The 22,203-nt window shown below is 40.9% G+C and overlaps 1 protein-coding gene across 2 annotated transcripts in view; it reads right to left on the bottom strand.

Annotated features, from left to right (window-relative positions):
• Positions 1 to 22,203, bottom strand: part of tm2d1 (TM2 domain containing 1) — a 115,460-nt gene that overhangs the window by 81,102 nt on the left and 12,155 nt on the right. For both annotated transcript variants that reach the window (XM_072574246.1, XM_072574245.1), the window contains exon 5: positions 13,788 to 13,879. In XM_072574246.1, coding sequence (XP_072430347.1) covers positions 13,788 to 13,879 — 92 coding nt within the window. The remainder of the gene's footprint in view (positions 1 to 13,787; positions 13,880 to 22,203) is intronic.

Below are 22,203 nucleotides of genomic sequence, written 5' to 3' on the forward strand. Positions count from 1 at the left end.
TGTTCAGCAATACTCCCCACGAGCTTACTATTAAGTCTTTAAGTCCTGCCCTGATTTGCCTTTTCAAAATACAGCACCTCACATTTATGCAACTTAAACTCCATCTGCCAGTCCGCAGCACATTGGCCCATCTGATCAAGATCCCATTGTACTCAAAGGTAACCTTTTTCGCTGTCCACTACACCACCTATTTTGGTGTCATCTGCAAACTTACTAACTATACCTCCTATGTTCAAATCATTTATATAAATCATGAAAATCAGTGGACACAGCACCGATCCTTGTGGCACACCACTGGTCACAGGCCTCCAGTCTGAAAAGTGACACTCCACCACCACCCTTTATCTTCTACCTTCAAGCCAGTTTTGTATCTAAATGGCTACTTCTCCCTGTTTTCCATGAGATCTAAACTTGCTCGCCAGTCTACCATAAGGAACCTTGTCGAGAGTCTTACTGAAGTCCTTATAGATCACATCCACTACTCTGCCCCTCAGCAAACCTCTTTGTTACTTCTTCAAAAAACTCAATCAAATTCGTGAGACATGACTTCCCATGCACAAAGCCATGTTGAATATCCTTTTTTTAAATAGGTATTCTTCTTGAAAAAAAGGGAATTTTTAAACATTTTTAACAAAATTACAAAGTAATACAAACAAGTATAAACACTAATATACAATTAAATATATATAAACAAAAACAAAAACACGAAAAAATAAAAAAAAACCCAACTAACTACTAATCTATCCTGCAAACAACCAAAACATAAAATAGGATATCATACATTACTTGTGAAAAATAACAGAATAATTAAATAATTAAGTACATACTCAAAATGGATTAACATCAAGTCATGATAAAACCCGTATTCATAGGGGATACCTCCTCCCGGGGATCCTCGGACCAGCCAGAACCGCTACCATAGCCAGACAAAAGCCCTTGACAATATGCCCGAAATATCTGTGTCGATATCGTTCAGAAAGGGCTGCCATACCTTATAGAATAATTCAGTTTTTCGGTGCACCATATTTGTGAGGAAATCAAGGGGGTATATTCTATGATTAACCTGGGTCAATTCGAAAGTCCTGAAGGGCCCTCAGCTACCCAAAACACGAAGATATTTTACCTTGCATAAAAAGAGCGAATGGAAAATAGTTCCCTCCCGTGCACATCCAGGGAGGGCAAATTTGAAAAGCCCAGGAGAAGAGACATTGGATCCAATCTAATCTCCGTTTCCAAGACTTTTGTCAGAGCATTTGCTATTCTGTCCCAGTATCTACGTATTTTGTGACATGTCCACAAACAGTGTGTGAGTGCCCACTTCTATTTTGCATTTAGGACACATTGGGGATGTTCCTATCCTAAATTTTGCAAGTCGTTCAGGTGCTATATGAGCCCTATCTTTAATTCAACAGCTTGGGTTCTATTACAAATAGAGATCTTTCTGGTATTTTCCCAGATGTCCTTTCCCTTTCTAAAGGGATTTCTAACCCCAATTCCTGATTCCATGTTTTAAACAATTGGTCCATGTCTTTTGATACCTCATTATGTAATGAGTGTTAAAGAGTACTGACCGAGGGTGGACCCATTGGCCATAGCACTCTTCTTTCCCTATCCGATTTGTAGGGACTGTCTAATAATGTGGTCTACTTCTGTATATAATCTTGTATTTGGAAATACCGAAAAAGGTCTCCATCAGGCAGTCCAAACCTCTGGTGCAACTGCTCAAAAGACATCATAACCTCCGCACTGAACAGGTCCCCCAAGCAAGTGATACTTCTGGACCTCCATGTTTTAAATATAGCGTCTGTCAGCCCTGGCTGAAAACCCGATGCTCCCACTAGAGGAGTATAAGGAGAGTTTTTTTGTAGGTTACCCTCATCTTGCCGCATTATCCTCCAGGCTTTAATTGTAGTTAATACAATAGGGTTTTTGCAATAGCCCATAATAGCTCTCATCTTATCTAAAAATAAAAGATTGATGAGGGAACATTTTCCTTGGGAGGTCTCAATGTCTAACCAATTTGATTGTGGGTCACAAGAGACCTAATCAGCTACACAGCATAATAAAGAGCTCAACTGATACCTCCTAAAGTCTGGAAGATCCAGTCTTCCCCTTGCTTGTGGAAGCTGCAGCTTTTTTAATCTGATAAGGGGCCGGCTATGATTCCAAATAAAGGAACCAAGCCAGCCATGTAGCTTATGCCACGCCAGTCTCGGCAACATCAGAGGAAGCATTCTCATAGGATATAGGAGACGAGGCATAATATTCATTTTAACTAGAGCTACTCTGCCTAAACAGGATATTGGGAGATCTCCCCAGCGGTGAAGGTCCTGCCTTAATTTCTCTAGTAGGTGCACAAAATTGGCTTTATACAGCTGACCAAATACTGGGGTGATAAAACTACATAAGTATAGAAAACCCTCCAGTGACCACCGAAAGGGAAAGCAAGATCTGTCCAATAAATTGGATATACTAGCAAGGCCACCCAACGGCATGGCCTCCAATTTCATAAAATTGATTTTATAGTCTGAGAACATATTAAATAGATTGATTACTTGAATTAGGCGGGGCAAGGATAGCAAAGGATTACTTAAGAAAAGGAGGACATCATCTGCTAAGAGAGTGATTTTACATTTACCCAAACCAACCCTCGTAGCCACGATGTTAGAGTCGATTCGTATCGTTTCCGCTAGTGGTTCAGTTATTAGCGTGAATAATAACGGTGAGAGAGGACATCCCTGATGACAGCCCCTATCCATACTGAAGCTATCCGAACCTAAACCATTGGTGATCACAGCTGCTTTGGGCCATTGTATAATATTGAGACCCATTTAGAAAATACCTCTCCGACACAGAATCTTTCCAGTGTGTAAAAAAGATATGACCATTCTACCCGATCAAATGCCTTCTCTGCATCCAAAGAGGCAACTATCCCTGGTATTCTTTCCTGTTGACAGGCTTGTATCGTATTTAAGACCCTTCTAATATTGTTAGTTGATCTACGGCCCTTGATAAACCCTGTTTGATCCTCTTAGAAATAGACAATAGGTGCAGGAGTAGGCCATTTTGCCCTTCGAGCCTGCATCACTCTTATGATATTTGGTAAGACCCTCTCCAATCTTAATGCTAACGTTTTAGAAAGGATTTTAAAATCCACATTTAGCAAGGATATTGGTCTATATGATGAGTAATCTTCTGGGACCTTTCCTTTTTTAAGAATGAGGGAAATATTTGCGGGAGGCAGCCCTGACTATGTGAGTAATTATACATGTCTATGAGTGGACCAGCCAGTTCCCCTATAAATTCTTCATAAAAATCAACCTGGAATCTGTCTGGTCCAGGTGCTTTGCCACTCTGAAGCTGTCTAATTGCGTCGAGTACTTCCTGGGTTGTCAGGGGGGCATTCAGGATCGACACCTGCTCAGAGGTTAAATCCGGAAAGGCCAAATTTTTAAAGAAAGACTCCATCTTCTTAGTTCTATCCTCATAGTCCTGCGATTTATACAATTCAAAATGGAACTTTCTAAAGGCTGTATTGATCCTTTTACAACCACAAGCACTTTCCCTAATGAATGTGATAGCTTGAGGAGTCTTTTTTTTTCCCTAGCAAGATATGCTAGGTATCTGCCAAGCTTGTTGTCATATTCATATAGTCTTTGCTTTGCAAATAATATTTCCCTCTTTGCTGTTTGGGTAAATTCGGTATTCAAGGCTGTCCTAAGGGCTGTGGTCCTTTGTAGCTTAGTAATCGAGGACCTATCAACATACGCTGTCTCAGCTGCCTTCAAGCGAGCCTTGAGCAGGCACTGTTGTTCTCCCTTTCGTCTTTTCTGGGTCGCAGAATAGGAGATGATCAAACCTCGCGCATAAGCCTTAATGGTCTCCCACATTGTCAACTGGTTACTGGCCGTACCTGAATTAATTTCCAATAAGGTTTTGAATTCCTGAGAAAAATATTTTAAAAATTTGCTATTCTTCATTAAGAAAGAATCCATACACCAATGTCGGAGGTCTGTCCTATTGTCCCTAGTCTTAATTCCATATATACTGCGGCATGATCAGGGATTGCTATATTACCTATTTTGCAGGACAATATGGAATTCAAAAGGGTAGAGGGAGCAAAAAACATATCAATTCTAGTATGACACTTGTGTGGGTTAGAGTAGAAAGCAAAGTGTCTGCCCCGGGGGGGGGAGGTGAAGACACATCCACACATCTACTAGCCCTAGCTCCTTATTCAGATCCACCAATTGTCTAGATCTAAGAGATATACCCATCGTACTCTTGGGTATCCTACCTGTCTCTGAGTCCATAAGACAATTAAAATTTCCTCCTTTAATTGTAAGGGGGGGGGCCCCCAAAAGCCATCAACTTGAAGAACGCTTCCGTTACAAATTTGAAGGGGTGTGCCGGGGGTAAGAAAGATTCAAAATCCCATACTCCTCTCCATTTATTCGGGCTTTGATCAGTATATACCGACTAGATTCATCTTTTATCTGGCTTAAGATTTTGAAAGGAAGATTCTTCTGAATGAGAATGACTACTCCCCTACTTTTTGAACTAAAACATGAGAAAAAGGCCTGGTCAAACCCATCCTGTTGTAATTTTAAGTGGTTGAATACCCTTAATTAGCCCTTGCCTTTTCAAATGCATATAAATCCTGTCCCTTAGGATTCCCTCCAACAACTTGTCCACCAACGATGTCAGGTTCACGGTCCATAGTTCCCTGATTTTCACTTCCCTAGTTTCCCACAGAGTTCTAGGGTATACCTGATAAGGTCCTGGGGATTTATCCACTTTTATGTGTTTTAAGACATCCAGCACCTCCTCTTCTGTGATTATGGACATTTTTCAAGATGTCACCATGTATTTCCCTACATTCTATATCTTCCATATCCTTCTCCACCGTTAACACTGATGCAAAATACTCCTTTCGCATCTCCCCCATCTCCTGTGGTTCCACACATGTGCTGCCTTGATGATCTTTGAGGGGCCCTATTCTCTCCCTAGTTACCCTTTTGTCCTTCCAATATATTTATAAAATGCCTTTGGATTCTCCTTAACCCTATTTGCCGAAGCTATGTCCCCTTTCTGTCCTCCTGATTTCCCTCGAGTATACTCCTACCACCTTAATACTCTTTAAGGATTCACTCAATCTCTCCTGTCTATACCTGACATACGATTCCGTCTTTTTCTTAACTAAAACCTCAATTTCTCTTGTCATCCAGCATTCTCTACACCTACCAGCCTTGCTTTTCACCCTAATAGGAATAAACTGTATCTGAACTCGTTGTCTCATTTCTGAACACTTCCCATTTTCCAGTCATCCCTTTTCCTAGAAACATTTGCCCCAATCAACTTTTGAACATTCTTGCCTAATACTGTCAAAATTAACCTTCCTCCAATTTAGAACTTCAACTTTTAGATCTGGTCTATCTTTTTCCATCACTATTTTAAAAACTAATAGAGTTATGGTCACTGGCCCCAGAGTGCTCCCCCACTGACACCTCAATCCCCTACACTGCCTGATTTCACAAGAGAAGGCCAATTTTTGCAACTTTTCTAGTTGGTACATCCACATACTGATTCAGGCAATTTTCTTATACACACTTAAATGCCTCTCTACTTAAACCCTTAACACAATAGCAGTCCCAGTCTACATTTGCAAAGTTAAAATCCCCTACCATAACCACCGTATTCTTAACTAAGATCTCAAATTCCTGCTGACTATTGGTGGGGAGGGGGATCTATAATACAATCAATTTGCAGACAAATCAGAACACAATGCAGGACAATGGAAATCAGCTCTTCCTAAGTACAGGAAATATTTTAATGCCATGGGATCACACTCATGAGTACAAATCTTCATAAATCACGGACCTCTGGAATTGTTTCTATCATGCTAATTGTAAAGCTTTGAATTAAATCCAAAAGTTGAAATGCACACTGATAACAATATTTTTTGTCAAAATCAGAAATTGTCTTTTCAAAGTAGCCAAAACAAAAAAAAAGTGTTATAATCTGAAAAGAATTATTCTATACAGTACAGGAACAGTTGCTTTACTATTTTTCAAATTCAGAGCTTACATAACTAACAATGGTCATAGTGGGTGGTCCACATTTTGTTTAGATTCCCTACAGTACGGAAACATGCCCAACAAGTCCGCACCGATCCTCTGAAGAGTAACCCACCCAGACCCATTCCCCTACCCTTAAAATTCACAGTAAATTGCGATACAATTTACTGCATATGCTCTAGCTGCTATCATTCCACTTACTGCTTCTGGCTAAAGGTGTCTCCAATTGTTGCCTGCAAACACCTGCCTCTTAGTCAGACGCCAAATTCTAAAATGCTGAGGTGGTACACATTCATGCAGTTACCCAGATTTCCAACACCATTCCCACCTCGTATGATCAGATCACCAAGCTTTGCTCTGACCAATTGGTTGTGGAACAACTTTGTCTCTGGGTTGCTTTGTGTCAGCATGCAAGGAATTTTGTCATCGCTACAATAAAAAAAATCTGCCTTATTCCATAGCAAAGCTGTATACATTTGAGAAACTTTGAAGCCTGCCAACTGGAATAGTAAGAAATGTGCCAGACCATGAAGTTACAGCCTATAGTCAAATGCACTGCTGCTGCGGCCTAGGACTAGGTCAGTCATGGATAGCCAGTTTTGTTCATTGTCTTTGCAGCTTGGCATTTATGCCCACGGTATCATCACTTAAAAGACAGGTCTTTGTACAGTCCTTGTAAAACAATCATTTCCCTCCTTCCGTTTGTTTCATAATGGCATGCCTTGAGTAGCATACCCTCAGGAGTTACTGCATATTAAGGAGAGGGTATCAAATTGCTTCACTAACAGCAGCCAGTTGATTTTTTTACAATCTTTTTGGTAACCCACAAATTTCAAAATTTATTTGGATTTGATCTGACACATGGCAGTAGGCATTGAAAGGGTCAGGACATATTTAACTAACTCAAAACCAAGAACTGCTCTAAATTACAAAGGAAGACAGGGCCACGACAAGATGTGCAAAGCAGGGAGTTTTTCTTAATCCTACAGAGAAATGATTGCTAAAACAAAACGGAAACCTGTTTTAAAACTATGAAGGGTACCTCATCACACTAATGCACATAGGGTGGTAACTCAGAAAAACACTTAAGAAATAATGACTAATCAGATAGTCTTGAAACAGAAAGAGAAATAATCACATTGTAATTAGCAAACATTCACTAAAAAGTACGAATGTCCAGCTAGGAATTTCTGAGTCACTGGTCATGCGGGTCCTTGTGTGGCTGATAAGCCAGAGCCTACATCCCCTTTGACAAAGGGTCAGTTAGACTCGAAATGTCAGCTCTTTTTTCTCCTTACAGATGCTGCCAGACCTGCTGAGATTTCCCAGCATTTTCTCTTTTGGTTTCAGATTCCAGCAGCCGCAGTAATTTGCTTTTATCCTATTGTCTTTGACAATAGATCTGGTACATGTTTCTAGAAAGTGGACTTGTTCCTTGGCCTTGATCACTGGCATTCCTTCCTCTGTTTCCTTTTTTGTACTTCCTCTTGCCACAATTCTCAAAGCATTGTGTCTCTTCAAACATGAGGTTCCTCAAAGTCAGTTTCTTCTGGACAAAGATCTTCCACACATAAACATCCAAAACTCTGCGCATTTTGAGGGAAGCTTTCAGGGGAATCCCCTCTTGGTTGAATGCGTTTTTTGAGGTGCGCAAAGATGATTTGCTTTGTAGTTACAACACAAGCATCCTAAACATACAGCCAGCCTCGTGGAGTTGGTTTGAGATGATCATAGTCTTGATGATGATGCTATCAGCTTCTTCAAGCATGCTGATGTTAGTATGCCTGTCCTCACAGATGATGCAGAGAATCTGTTGCAACCAGCATCGATGGTACTTCTCAAGGGCATTGAGGTGGCATCTGTACGGAGTCCAAGGTTTGCAACCATATGGAAGAATGAGAAGAATGACAGTCTCTTACACAAGAATCTTGATAACAGTACAGATGTCACAGTCCTTGAAGACTGTCATCTATAGGCATCCAAAGGTGGCGCTCAAAGGTGGTGTGTTGGCTCTCCTGCCGATAAGAGGCAGTTTGTCAGGTTAGGGAAGTGCTCCACGATTGTGAAGTTTTCCATGTTAACCCTACTGGAGGGATGGACAGAACTTGCCTTGGATAGGTAGATAAAAAAATAAAGACTTCAGTCTTCTTGAAGTTGAGGCATTAAGTGGGGATTAAAGATTTTCTTCAGATAGTGCAGAGATAACATTGTCATCCGTATACTTAAGTCCACGAGCAATCACAACAATGTAAGTACATGGAGAAAATTATCAATGCAAGAGGGATTTTTTAAAAAAAAATTCATTTGTGGAATGTGGGCCTCACTGGCTGATCAGCATTTATTGCCCATCCTTAGATGCCCTAGATAAGGTGGTGGTGAGCTGCCTTCTTGGACTGTTGCAGTCTACCTTCTGTGGGTTGACCCACAATACCATTTGGGAGGGAATTCTAGGATTTGAACCAAGCTACAGTGAAGGAACTGCAATATTTCCAAGTTAGAATAGCGAGGGGAATTTGATGGTGGTGGTATTCCTATATATCTGTCCTTGCCGTTCTCGATGAATGTGTTTGTTCGTTTGGAAGGTGCTGTCTGAGGATCTATGGTGGACTTCTGCAGCGTACCTTGTAGATAATACACACTGCTGCTGATTTTCTCTGATTGAGGGAGTGGACGCTTGTGGATGTAGTGCCAATCAAGCATGCTGCTTTGTCTGGGATGGTGTCAAGCTTCTTCAGTCTTGTTGGGGCTGCACTCATCCAGGTAAATGGGGTGTTTTCCATCACTCTTCTGACTTGTGCCTTGTAGATAGTGGACAGGCTTTGCGAAGTCAGGTGGCCAGTTATTCACTGCAATACTACGAGCCTCTGACCTGCTCTTGTAGACAGTGTCTATATGGTGAGTCCAGTTTCTGCTGGATTGCTCAATAATAGCCCCCAGGATGTTGATAGTGGGGGATTCAGTGAGGTAACATGACTTAATAAAAGATAAAAACAAGGACTGCAGATGCTGGAAACCAGAGTCTAGATTAGAGTGGTGCTGGAAAAGCACAGCAGTTCAGGCAGCTTCCAAGGAGTAGTAAAATCGACGTTTCGAGCAAAAGCCCTTCATCAGGAATACGGGCAGAGTGCCTGATGGGTGGAGAGATAATTGAGAGGAGGGTGGTGGTGGGGAGAAAGTAGCATAGAGTACAATAGGTGAGTGGGGGAGGGGATGAAGGTGATCAGTCGGGGGGAGGGTGGAGTGGATAGCTGGAAAAGATAGGCAGGTAGGACAAGTCATGGGGACAGTGTTGAGCTGGAAGTTTGGAACTGGGGTGAGGTGGGGGAAGGGGAAATAAGGAAACTGTTGAACTCCACATTGATGCCCTGGGGTTGAAGTGTTCCGAGACGGAAGATGAGGCGTTCTTCCTTTAGGCGTCGGATGGTGAGGGAGCGGCGATGTAGGAGGCCCAGGACTTCCACGTCCTCGGCAGAGTGGGAGGGGGAGTTGAAATGTTGGGCCACAGGGCGGTGTGGTTGATTGGTTGCGGGTGTCCCAGAGATGTTGCCTAAAGTGCTCTGATAAGAGGCATCCAGTCTGCCCAATGTAGAGGAGACCGCATCGGGAGCAATGGATACAATAAATGATATTGCTGGATGTGCAAGTAAAACTTTGATGGATGGGGAAGGCTCCTTTAGGGCCTTGGATGGAGGGGAGGGAGGTGGTGTGGGCGCAGGTTCTGCAATTCCTGCAGTGGCAGGGGAAGGTGCCAGGATGGGAGGGTGGGTTGTAGGGGGGCGTGGTCCTGACCAGGTAGTCACAGAGGGAACGGTCTTTGCGGAAGGCGGAAAGGGATGGGGAGGGAAATATATCCCTGGCGGTGGGGTCCGTTTGGAGGTGGCGGAAATATCAGCGGTGGATTTGGTTTATGCAAAGATTGGTAGGGTGGAAGTGAACTCCTCGGATGCTGCCTGAACTGCTGTGCTTTTCCAGCACCACTCTAATCTAACACTACTTAATGTCAAGGTAGTGGTTAGATTGTCTCTTACTGTGATGGTCATAGCTTGGCATTTGTGTGGTGCGAATGTTACTTGCCACTTGTCAGTCCAAGTCTGAATATTGCCCAGATCTTGTGGCTTCAGGATCTGAGGAGTTGCAAATGGTGCTGAAGATTGTGCAATCATCGACAACCATTCCCACTTCAGACCTTATGATGATGAGAAGGTCATTGATGAAGCAGCTAAAGATGGTTGGGACATTGGACACTGCTCTCAGATGGCTGAGCTCAAGCAATAACGACCATCTTCTTACATGACTCCAGATATGACTCTGTCCACCAGAGAGTTTGCCCCCGATACACACTGATTCCAGTTTTGCGAGGGATCCTTGATGTCACACTTGGGTGAATGAAGCCTTGATGTTAAGAGCCAAGAGCTAAGATTAGAGTGGTGCTGGAAAAGCACAGCAGGTCAGGCAGCAGCCAAGGAGCAGGAAAATCGACGTTTTGGGCAAAAGCCCTTCATCAGGAATCAATAGCTGCCAGTGTCACCTCATTTCTGGAATTCAGCTCTTCCGTCTATGTTTGAACCAAGGATATAATAAGGTGAGGCGCTGAGTGGCCCTGGCAGAACTCAAACTGGGCTGTAATTTACAGATAATTGCTGTAAATGGAAATCTGTTTGTATTTTCAAGAGTCACAGCAGAAGCCTGATTAGACTTACAATAGAATCCATTTATCTTAACTAGGATCTTTAAATGAGACATGAATATTGTCAGTGTCTCGTACTGTTATGGTGATGTGAGCAATGGTATCCTGTATAAGAATGTTAAAAAAAATCTTATTTCACCAAATAATCTCCCTCAAGCAGTATCTCTATATGAATATCAAAGAATAATGCCTTTGCCTTCTTTGACTCTTGAACTGTCTCCGTGTTAACTATTGTTTGAAACTCTAACACTGAGCAAGGATATGGTGAGCAAGGAGATGGTCAACTCACAGAATACATCTTCTTCAGCAAAGGTAAATCTAAAGAACAATGCCAACTCTATGGGGCATCTTAAACAACAAACCATAGATAGTCTCAACGAATTCTCTTGTAGGTCACATGACCCTTTGGCTCACCCTAACCCAAAAACAATATACCCTAGTTGTCAATATATATGCTCCAAGTGAAAATTCCAGCCTGATGTGAAGTTGAAAAGGCCATTCAATTGTTGCAAATGTATAAAGTTAATGCATAATGGGATTCTCATCAAAATACTCTGGTCACAAGATTTGGTTGATGGAGAAACTCTTCGTACAAATACATGACCTCACCTAAAAGGAGGAAGCATACTGAATGACATCAGAAGCATAATTTCAGTAGGGTCTCCCTGTTGTCTGCCATGGGATAAGTCATTGCAAGAATCCTGTTCCATCACCTCCATAGCTGAAGAGTTCCTACAGGAGTCACAGTTATAATTCTGTTGATCAAGCAGGTCAGTGGACATCAGCTCAGCAAGCCAAATTCAAGAAAAATTGTCAAGCAGCAGCAACCTCTATACATGGCCACCTCAAAGGCCTCAGCTACAGTTATCTGGGAGCAATCTCCTGAAATTTTGTCACCTTTGTCAGCCTGCTAGAAGATTAACATGCAGGCTGTGAACCTCACATATGGATCTAGTTCAAGCGAAAAACGGAATCAAGCAAGACTGTGCAATTGCACCAATGTCTTCTTCCTCACCACAACACTCCATCCCAACACTATGAAACTCTTGACCAGAATTGAATTTCTCTACAGGACAAGTGGGAAACTATTGGAACCTACATTGGCTCCAGTTAAAAACCATCATCTCAACTGCCAACATCAAGCAACAGTATACAGAACTTTCATGTGAACATTTTTAAGGACCGAGCTCCAAATCGTTAACGCATTCACTGAGGTTATTTGAAAGAATGGGCTTGAGGCAAGACATCTAGAACTCCAAGTCCTTGACAAACTTGCTCCCGCCATGCAAAGCTGTATCCTTGCCAAGGTCCATGACGAGCTATTGGACAACATGGAGCAAGGGCAGCACGGTGGCTCATTGGTTAGCACTGCTGCCTCACAGCGCCAGGGACCTGGGTTCAATTCCCACCTCGGCAACTGTCTGTGCGGAGTTTGCACATTCTGTCTGCGTGGGTTTCCTCCAGGTGCTCTGGTTTCCTCCCACAGTCCAAAGATGTATAGCTTAGCTGAATTGGCCATGCTAAATTGCCCAGAATGTTAGGTGGATTAGTAAGGGGTAAATATAGGGGGTTTGGGTTCTCTTCGGAGGGTCAGTGTGAACTTGTTGGGCCGAAAGGCCTGTTTCCACACTGTAGGTAATCTAATCTAAATTCTTGTACTTTGGAAACATCTTAGCCAAGGCAAACATTGATAATAAGCCTTTTGTCTTCTCAGATGACATCCGAGAAAAACATTGCTTGATGGTAAGGACCTCAAACTTGACATCAAGTTCATAGTCTGCTGGGTTGTGGTGTTACCTACCATCCTGTATGAGATGGGAACATGTACAATGCACAGCAGACACCTCAAATTCAGGGAGAAATATCATAAGCCATTTTTTAGGATGTTGCAGAGGCTTCAATATCAAGGTTCTCTCTCAGGACAATATAACAAATGTTGAGACACTGATTACAGTCAAACTGCTTAATGTGTTGAATGAATCACATTGTCTACGTCTGACAAGAGTTCCAAAACAAGCTCTCTACTCCGAGCTTCATCATGGCAAGTGATTACGGGGTGGAGCAGAGGTCACACTCGAAGTTGTTCTGAAAAGTTGCAACATTCCCACAGAATAGTGGCAATCTTTTCTCAACACTGCCTAAGTTGATGAAAAAGCAGTTACAAAGGTACGAACTATATGGGTCCAAGAAAAGGCCAAGTGCATTCAAAAGTCCAAGCATCCCACCTACCGCCTTATCAAATATCATTTGCACAATCTATGCTAGAATACGCGGTCCTGTGTGAGATTGTTTCATTGCCTCAGGATCCAAAAACCTCAAAGTGAAAAACAGCACGAGTGCTGAGGAATTGCCCAAGAAGAACAGCTATAATTTCCAAACACCTTCACTTGAAACTATTTGGATTCTTGACCTCTTCAATTAAGATAAAGATATTTCTATATTTTTTATAGCATGACATAAGCATCAAGGATATTATTGGAAAAACGCATTCCTTTGCAGTTCTCTAAGAACACAGAATTTGACACAATGGTCATAGCTTACATTAAATAGTATCCTTTTAAAGTATTTACACAAAATTAAAATCTGAACAGATTACTAAATGTTAAGCCTTGTTTTATAGTTTGAAGTTGCTCCAAAATGTATGCTGGGTTGATTACTTGAATTTCCAGAAATTGGTTCCTACCTTATGCACTTTGGAATACATTTCACGATGATATGATACGATCGATACACTAAATATAAATTCTAATGCAAGCCATGCATGTTTTATTCTTTATTTTCTCCATTACACAAATGCAATTTAGAATCAGCTGGCAGATGAGACAAGAATGGGTTCCAGACTTAATTGGATTAGACAATAAAATGAGAATAATAAACCTGCAATTTTTTATCTTTTGACAAACGTATGATCAATGGAGAAACAATTAATTAATGGCCATTCTGATTATATAGCTTATTGGTTACAAATGCATTTAACTCCCAGATGTCCTGGTGGCATTTGAAAACATTTAAATTATACTTGCCCAATGCTGGATATCCCAAGTAGAATCGGTCTGCTCCTAGCCATCCAAGGAACAAGGAGAGAGCCACTGCCACTTTATAAGAGTAACCAGATCTTTAAAAAGAAGAAAAAAAAATCAAAATAAAGATCATTTTATGTCTGAAGGAAGTGATAACAGATCAGGTAGAAGATATGACACGGAGAAACACTCTGCTCTTCTGAACTGTTTTAACTGACGAATCTTCTAATTAAGAGAAAAAATAAACATGGCAATGCAGCACTGTACAACACAGAATTTCTAGGATATAGATTTGCATCTAGTGTCCCATATTTCTGGAGTCATAATCTCAGCTTTACTGGTGTTACAACCACTTACGCTTTTAAGTATAACTTAAAAGACTCAAGATGTAGTTGAAACTATATTTCTATCCCTTTAATTTTTATTGACTTAGAATTTTTAAACCTTTGAGAGCATTAGCCAAAATATCAGGGAATAATACATTCATTCTCTGCCAGCTGTAGAAGTATAGAGTGAATCCTTAATCTATCTCCTCGAGAGTAAAGACACTACAACAAAAAATTGGTTCACATAACCTGATGAGACAAAGAGAGGAGACATATGGGAAATGGTAAGAAGCTACCCTTCATCCAAAGCAGAAGTTTAACCACACACCTGAAGCAAAGTGGATGAGAATTTGTTCTGCATCTTGGTACTGTTATGAACTTGAAGGTTTGTACTGTACCTTTGAGAGAGAGAATGCTGTTCTGAACTGAGAACTTACAAGCATTGCATGTGAGTAGGTGGCAGCCCCACAGTGTACTGGATAATTGAAATACATACATTTGGCTGTGAAATGGATACCTGAATTTTGGTTGCTGTTTTGACAATAATTCAAATTTAACCAGCTAAAATTATGCCCAGGAGACTGAAACCCAATTGAGTTTGAATTTAATGTTTTGCCAACATCAAACCAATGCGATGGTCTGATGTTGGACGGTGTAAGAATATGGACAGTTTGAAAATTGGTCAGAGAGCAACTGCCATAAACAGAGGAATTCCTGGAGAGCTAATTGTCCATCTAACATCTTACTCTCAAAGAAATTAGAAAACACTCTCTATCAAAGGTATCTATTCATGTGAAACATACTCGCAGTAAAAAGATGACGACCCAGGGAGATCAACAGCTGGAATAGTGAAGACACAGAAGACGGAGGAGATGATGTGTTTTTGAAATTAGGTTGATGTAATTTTAGTAAGTGTCTCATTAGAACATCATATTGTTATAGAGTTGGAGACAGATAGTAAGCAATTGGGGGAGGGGGCTTCGATTTGTGAATAGATTTTGTTTAATTTTCACTTTTAGAGTTAGAAACTAAATTTTTGTTATTTTCTTTAAATAATGGAATTTGGGAATTTTCTATCACTCATATTTTAACAAATTACAAGGTGAGGAGAGCTTTTCTGGGTGTTTGGTTTAATTAAGAGAGGGGTTTGCCTCCATGTTAAACACAATGCTGTTCAAGACCACAATATACTTACGGATGAAGGCAATTTAACACATCTTCATCCATTAAGAACCCTACTTTCACACCTGCATCAATCCCATACCTTCCACCATTTTCACCAACACCGTTTCTTCAATGTTTCCAAGATTTTTCCTCCAACAAGAAGTTAATTCAAAATATTGCTCACCACTTGAAGGATGGATCACCTTCTAGAACCATAATAAAATTACTTCTTACTAGTTCAAATTCATATTCCACATCTCAGTTCCAAAGGGTCGTTGCTTCAATGAGTGTCTGTGGGTCTTAGTTTCAGCCAACTAGTGGAAACATTGTCTTAACATCCACTCTGTCCAGACGGTTCAATGTTTTAAGTTTCAATGAGATCCTCCTCATCCTTCTGAAGTCCTTCAAGGACAGACGCAGAGTCCTTAACTACTCTTCATATGACAAGCCCAGAAGGGAAGGAACCTTTCTGTATCTTCCTTAACAAGTCCCCCATGAACCTTCAATGTTTCTATAAGGTTGCCTCTCATTAATCTATATTCAGAGTAAAGGCCCAATCTCAATCAACCTCTTCTAAATTGTCATAAGGCAGTCCCTCTTTCTCTGGTATCAGTGAAGTGAACTCTTTCTGAACGGTTTCCAATGCCAGTATATCTACTGTTGAATAAGGAGACCACAACACCAGTGACATACATAATTTTAGCAAAACTACCTACTTTTCTACTCTAATCTTTTGAAATAGAGGCCAACATCCCATTTTCGTGATTCCTGGAGGAGGACATACAAATTCTTCTATTCTGGAGTTTTCTGCAGTCTTTCTCCTTTTAAATAATATTTAGCTCCTCTCTTCTTCCTAAAGTGCAAAACCACACAATTCTTCATATTCTATTTCATCTGCCAAGATTTTGCCCATTCATTAAACCTGTCTACACCTCTCTGCAGACTGTATGTCATTCTCACTATTTGCCTTTCCACCTATATTTGTGTCATCTGCAAACTTGGCGACAGTACATTCACTTTCCGCATCCAAGTCGTTAACACATATTATCAAGAATTGTGACTTTAGCACTGATCCCTGCACCACATCACTAGTTATAGGTTGCCATTCTGAAATTACCCCGATCCTAATTCTCTGTCTTCTACTTGTTAGCCAATCCTCTATCCCCATGTTAATATACTACGTACAACACCATGGACTCTTATCTTAATAAGTAGTCTAATGTATGGTACCTTATCAAATGCTGTCTGAAAATACAAATATATTACATACACAATGGCTTTATCTACCTTACTTGTTACTCTCTCAAAGAATTCCCGTAGACTTGTCAGGCATGCGCTCCCCTTTAATAAAGCTATGCTGACTCGATTTGGTCATATTATGTAACACTAAATGCTCTACTATTACATCCGCCCTACTGTTGCATTAAATTCTCCTTGCATTCTATTACACAACATTTCTGAGCTTTCTTGACTGCTACTCTACCTGCCACTAACCTTCTGTGATTCAAACATGAGGACATCCAGATCTCCCTTCATTTCAGAGTTCTCAACTCCCCCACCATTTAGTTAATACACTTCTTTTAATTCTTTCTGCCAAAATGAACAATTCCTCAATTTCCCACTTTGTACTCCATTTGCCAGATATTTGTTTTATCTCCATATCCTTTAGTAGGTTCCTTATGCCCAGGTCAGAATTTACATTCTTACCCATCTTTATGTCATCAGTATAAAGATGTAATCGTATCTTTGACTCCTTTACCTAAACCATTCACATAAATTCTAAAAGGTTGAGGCCCAGCACCTGACTGTGCGCCACACCATATGTAACATTCTGTTGCCCGAGAAAGACTTACCTATTCCTTTTCTGTTTCCTGTTAGCTATGCTAGTTTGTTACCCTCTACCCGCTGCAAAGTATTTATCACCACCTCTGCCTATTCCTGGTTCCCCATTATTATTTCTCCAGCCTCGTACATCTTAATCATCTTCCATAATCAGGAACAACATACTCCGTATACACTCAGGACTGTGGCCAAATTCAGTTCAACTTCATTTACAAATCTGCTGACAACACCACTGTTGTAGGGTGGAGCTCAAAAGACGGGACAGAATACAGGAAAGTGACTGAGTACTTAGTAGCATGGTGTAAAAGCAGCAATGTTTCAATTAACAGAAAGGGCTGGTAAAGCTCAGCTGACCTGGCCACATCTGTGAAGAGAAACCAGCATTAACATTTTGGGTCAAGTGACCCTTCTTCAGACCAGGTATTCCACAGGTGTGGCCAGACCTGCTGAACTTTTCCAGCAATTTCTGTTTTTGTTTCAGATTTACAGTATCTGCAGTTCTTTGGTTTTTAATGTTTCCATCAATGTCAGCAAAATGAAGGAGCTGGTCACTGACATCAGGAAGTGGAGTGGAGGGCACGCTCCTGTCTGCATCAATGGTGCTGACGTGGAGATGGTCAAAAGCCTCAAATTCCTGGGAGTGATGATCACCAACAACCTGTCATGGTCCACTCATGCCGATGCAATGGTCACGAAAGGACAACAATGCTTCTACTTCCTCAGGAGCTAAGTAAATTTGGTGTGTCCACAGAGACTCATACCAATGATGCAACATAGAAAGCATCCTATCTGGATGCATCACAGTGCAGTATAGCAACACTCTTCCAAAGACCCAAGACACTGCAGAGAATCATGAAATCAGCCCAGTTCATTATGCAAACCAGCCTCCCAAACATTGACACCATCTATACATTCCTCTGACTCGGTCAAGCTACCAACATAATCAAAGATCAGCCCCCCGCCCCCGGTTATACCCTCTTCCATCCTCTTCTTTTGAGCAGAAGATATAAAAGTTTGTATAACACATGAACAGATTCAAGAACAGCTTTTCCATGCTGTTATCAGACTTGTTAACAGACCTCTCAAATCTCTCTCTCTCTGCACCTGCAACTGTAATACTGTATTCTGTAAGCTGATGCACTATGATATGATCGGATTATATAGCATGCAAAACAACACTTTTCACTGTCTCAGCATGTGATAACAATGAATCAAACTCAAACCTGAGAGTAGATTCATAAACAAAGCAGAAATTATAAACGGGAGGCAAAAAGGAAAATTAGTACAAATTTTTGCAAGGCAGAGGAAACAAAGATTTAAAATAGATAACAAAGGAGTTTGGGGTTCTAAATGGTGTATCCTTCAATGTATGATGTTCAGAATATTGGATCCTGATTCTGATTTCTTACTAAGACATGGACAAAATGGGGGCACAAATCCCCAGTTTTAGGGAGATTTATAAAATCAATATTGTGACCCTTTGTAAACACCGAGTGTGTTATGGTAGAAGTGTGTCAAATGCGACCATATGGATTGAACTGAAGAACAAAAAATGGGCAATTGCATTGTTGGGAGCATATAAGGAGTCAGAAAGAGACAGAAGAGCAACGGTGAGGACAAATCTCTGAGCAACACCAAATCAACAAGACAATACTTGAGGGAGATTTCAACTACCCAGAATAAACAAGAATAAAGTAGCATAAAAGATATCATGGGATAGAATTCTTAAAACTCAGTGAGGATATTCAGAATCAACAGGGGAAGGATCAGTTCCAGACTTAGTTCTAGGAATGAAACCAGCACAGATAGAAGAGGTACTGAAAGGGAGCACTTCACTGGAAATTAATAGGATTCATGGAAAAGAATAAAGTAACTAGGAATATAAATTCACAACTAGAGATTTAGTTGAAGTAGACTAAAGTAACTTGCAAGTTACTGGACCTCACTGCCTAAAAGGGTGATAGAGGTAGAAATCCTCCACACATTCAAGACTTGGGTGGCACGGTGGCTCAATGGTTAGCACTGCTGTCTCACAGCACCAGGGTCCCAGGTTCGATTCCAGCCTCAGGTTACTGTCTGTGTGGAGTTTGCACATTCTCCCAGCGTCTGCGTGGGTTTCCTCTGGGTGCTCTGGTTTCCTCCCACAGTCCAAAGATGTGCAGGTCAGGTGAATTGGCCATGCTAAATTGCCTGTAGCATTAGATGCATTAGCCAGGGGGAACTGGGACTGGGTGGATTACTCTTCAGAGGGTCGGTGTGGACTTGTTGGGCTGAAGGGCCTGTTTCCACACTGTAGAGAATCTAATCTAAACAAACTATTTAGATGAATACTTGAAACACCATGGTATACAAGACTTTGGGCCAAGTGCTGGAAAACATGTTTAGAAGTGATGCATGTTTGATGACCATTGCAGACGGGATGTCTGAAGGGCCACTTTCCGTGCAGTAAGATCTTATAATAAATCAGTACTAGATCACTGGAAGGTATTCAAGGAGGAGATAGTGAGGGCTCAGAGCAAGTAAATGGTCTCAAAGCAAAAGGTTGGGACTAAGAAATCCAGGATGGCAAGGACAGAAAGAAAGAGCTAAAGATAAAAAAGGCAGATTATCAAAGATATCAAAGGCACAGTACTGCATAAAATCTAGAACAGCATAAACGTATGGAGTAAAATGAAAATGAAAAATAGAATTAGGAAAGAAATGAGACAGCTGGAAAGAAATATTGTCAAGTAAAATCACGGAACCTTAAAGGATTCTTAATAAATAAATAACAAGAATACCACGAAAGAAAGAGTACAGTCTATTGGAGACCATAATGATATTCAGTTCATACAGGCATAGCATGTGGCTAGAATTCTTAATGAATACCATTGGACCTGTTTTCATAAAAAAGACTATTAATACAGATGCTGAGATCAGGGACGAGACAAATATTTAAATAACTTTCACATACTGGGGTGTGAGAGAATATTTTTCAAGTGAATAATTTGTCAGGGCCAAATGTATCCTAGACTGTTAACAAAGTGTCAGAAGAAATGATGGAGGCTCTGAAAGTAATTTTCCAATTGTCCTTGGCTTCAGTGTTGTCAGGGGACAGGTGGACATTTAGCACGTCTAATATATGATTTTTGAGGAGGTAACAGAAAGGTTGATGGGGATAAGGCAACTGATGTAGTATGAATGGATTTTAAAAAGGCTTTTGAAAAGGTCTCACCAAAGGCAAAAGCTCTTGGGATCCAAGGAAATCACAACTCAGATCCAAAATATCTTAGTGGCAGGAGACACACACATACAAACTTACAGTCATCGAGACACACAGCATGGAAACAGACCCTTGGGGTCAACTCGTCTGTACTGACCAGATATCCTAAATAAATCTAGTCCAATTTGCAAGTACTTGGCCCATATCCTTGTTTGTATGATTAAAGATTGCTTTCAGTGTGGTTTTGTCATGTGCAGTTCTGGTCCCTTGCTTTTTTGAGATGTTTATTGATTTGGACCTGAATATTGGGGGTCTGATAAAGAAATATGCAAATGATACATTTTTTGCATGACTAATAATGAGAATGAAGTTGTAAACATCAGGAAGCGATCACTGGACTAGTAAATTGGGTGAAACAGTGGCAAATGGAGATTAAACATGACCGGTAGGAGGAAATAAATTTGGGGAAGGCTAATAATATACAAAAAATGTTAAAATACCAATAAGAACAAAAAAATTCAGAACATTGGAGTGCATATCCCCCAATCTCCAGAGGGGTGAGAAAGTTAATAAGGTGGTCAAGAAAGCATGTGGACATTATTAATTGAGACATAGAAAAATCAGAGCAGAGAGTATATGCTGGAACTTAATAAGAAACTGTGCCAGAATCGGTTTGCCATGTCTAATTCTGATCAGTGTATAACAGTAAATAAGCAGTTGTTTGAGAAATTACTAAGGAAATGGACAGGGATGTTGCCTGGACTGGAGAATTATAGTTATCGGGAAGGACTGAACAAAGTATGGATGTTTTGTTTGGAACACAGGTTCAGGAGAGATATAATTTTATTACTGTAATGAGAGATCTTGATAAACTAAAATAGAAAGACCGGATTTCTTTTGATTTCCAGAATCCAGGAGCACGGATTTAAAATTAAAGTACAGAGGTTGAGAGATTTGAGGGGAATAGTTTTTCACCCGGATGATGGAGATTTGAACTTACTATTTAAGAGTGGCAGAGTTAAAAATCCTCACATTTAAGTAGTACTTGGATGTGTATGTGAAGGGTTAGTGGACAGCAAAGAAGGTTATCTCAGAGTACAATGGGATCTTGACAATGGGGCCGAGGAGTGGCAGATGATGTTTAATTTACATAAATGCGAGGTGCTACATTTTGGAAAGGCAAATTGGGGCAAGTAATGGTAAGGTCCAGGGGAGTGTGGCTGAATGAAGAGCCTTAAGCGTAGGTTCATATTTCCTTGAAAATGGAGTCCCAGGTCAGTAGGATAGTGAAGCAGCATTTGGTATGCTTGCCTTTATTGGTCAGTGCATTGAGTATAGGAGATGGGAAGTCATGTTGTGGCTATACAGGACATTGGTTCGGCCACGTTTGGAATATTCGTGTGCAGTTCTGGTGTGCCTCCTATTGGAAGGATGTTGTGAAACTTGAGAAAGGGTTCAGAAAAGATTTACGAGGATGTTGCCAGGGTTGGAGGGATTGAGCTATAGGGAGAGGCTGAATAGGCTCGGCCGATTTTCTCTGTAGCTTCGGAGGCTGAGGGGTGACCTTTTCGAGGTTTATAATATCATGAAGGGCATGGATAGGGTAAACAGGCAAGGTCTTTTCCCTGTGATGGTTGAATCTGAAAATCGAGGGCATAGGTGTAGGGTGAGAGGGAAAAGACATAAAAGGGACCTAAGGGGCAACTTATTCATCCAGGGGGGTGGAGTATGTAGCGAGCTGCCAGAGGAAGTTGTGGAGGCTGGTACAAATACAACATTTAAAAGGCATCTGGGTGGATATATGAATAGGAAGGGTTTACAGGGATATGGGCCAAATACTAGCGAATGGGACTACATTTATTTATGATATTCAGTCGTCATGGAT

This window comes from Chiloscyllium punctatum, chromosome 7 (assembly GCF_047496795.1).
Source record: "Chiloscyllium punctatum isolate Juve2018m chromosome 7, sChiPun1.3, whole genome shotgun sequence".
Lineage (NCBI taxonomy): Eukaryota > Metazoa > Chordata > Chondrichthyes > Orectolobiformes > Hemiscylliidae > Chiloscyllium > Chiloscyllium punctatum.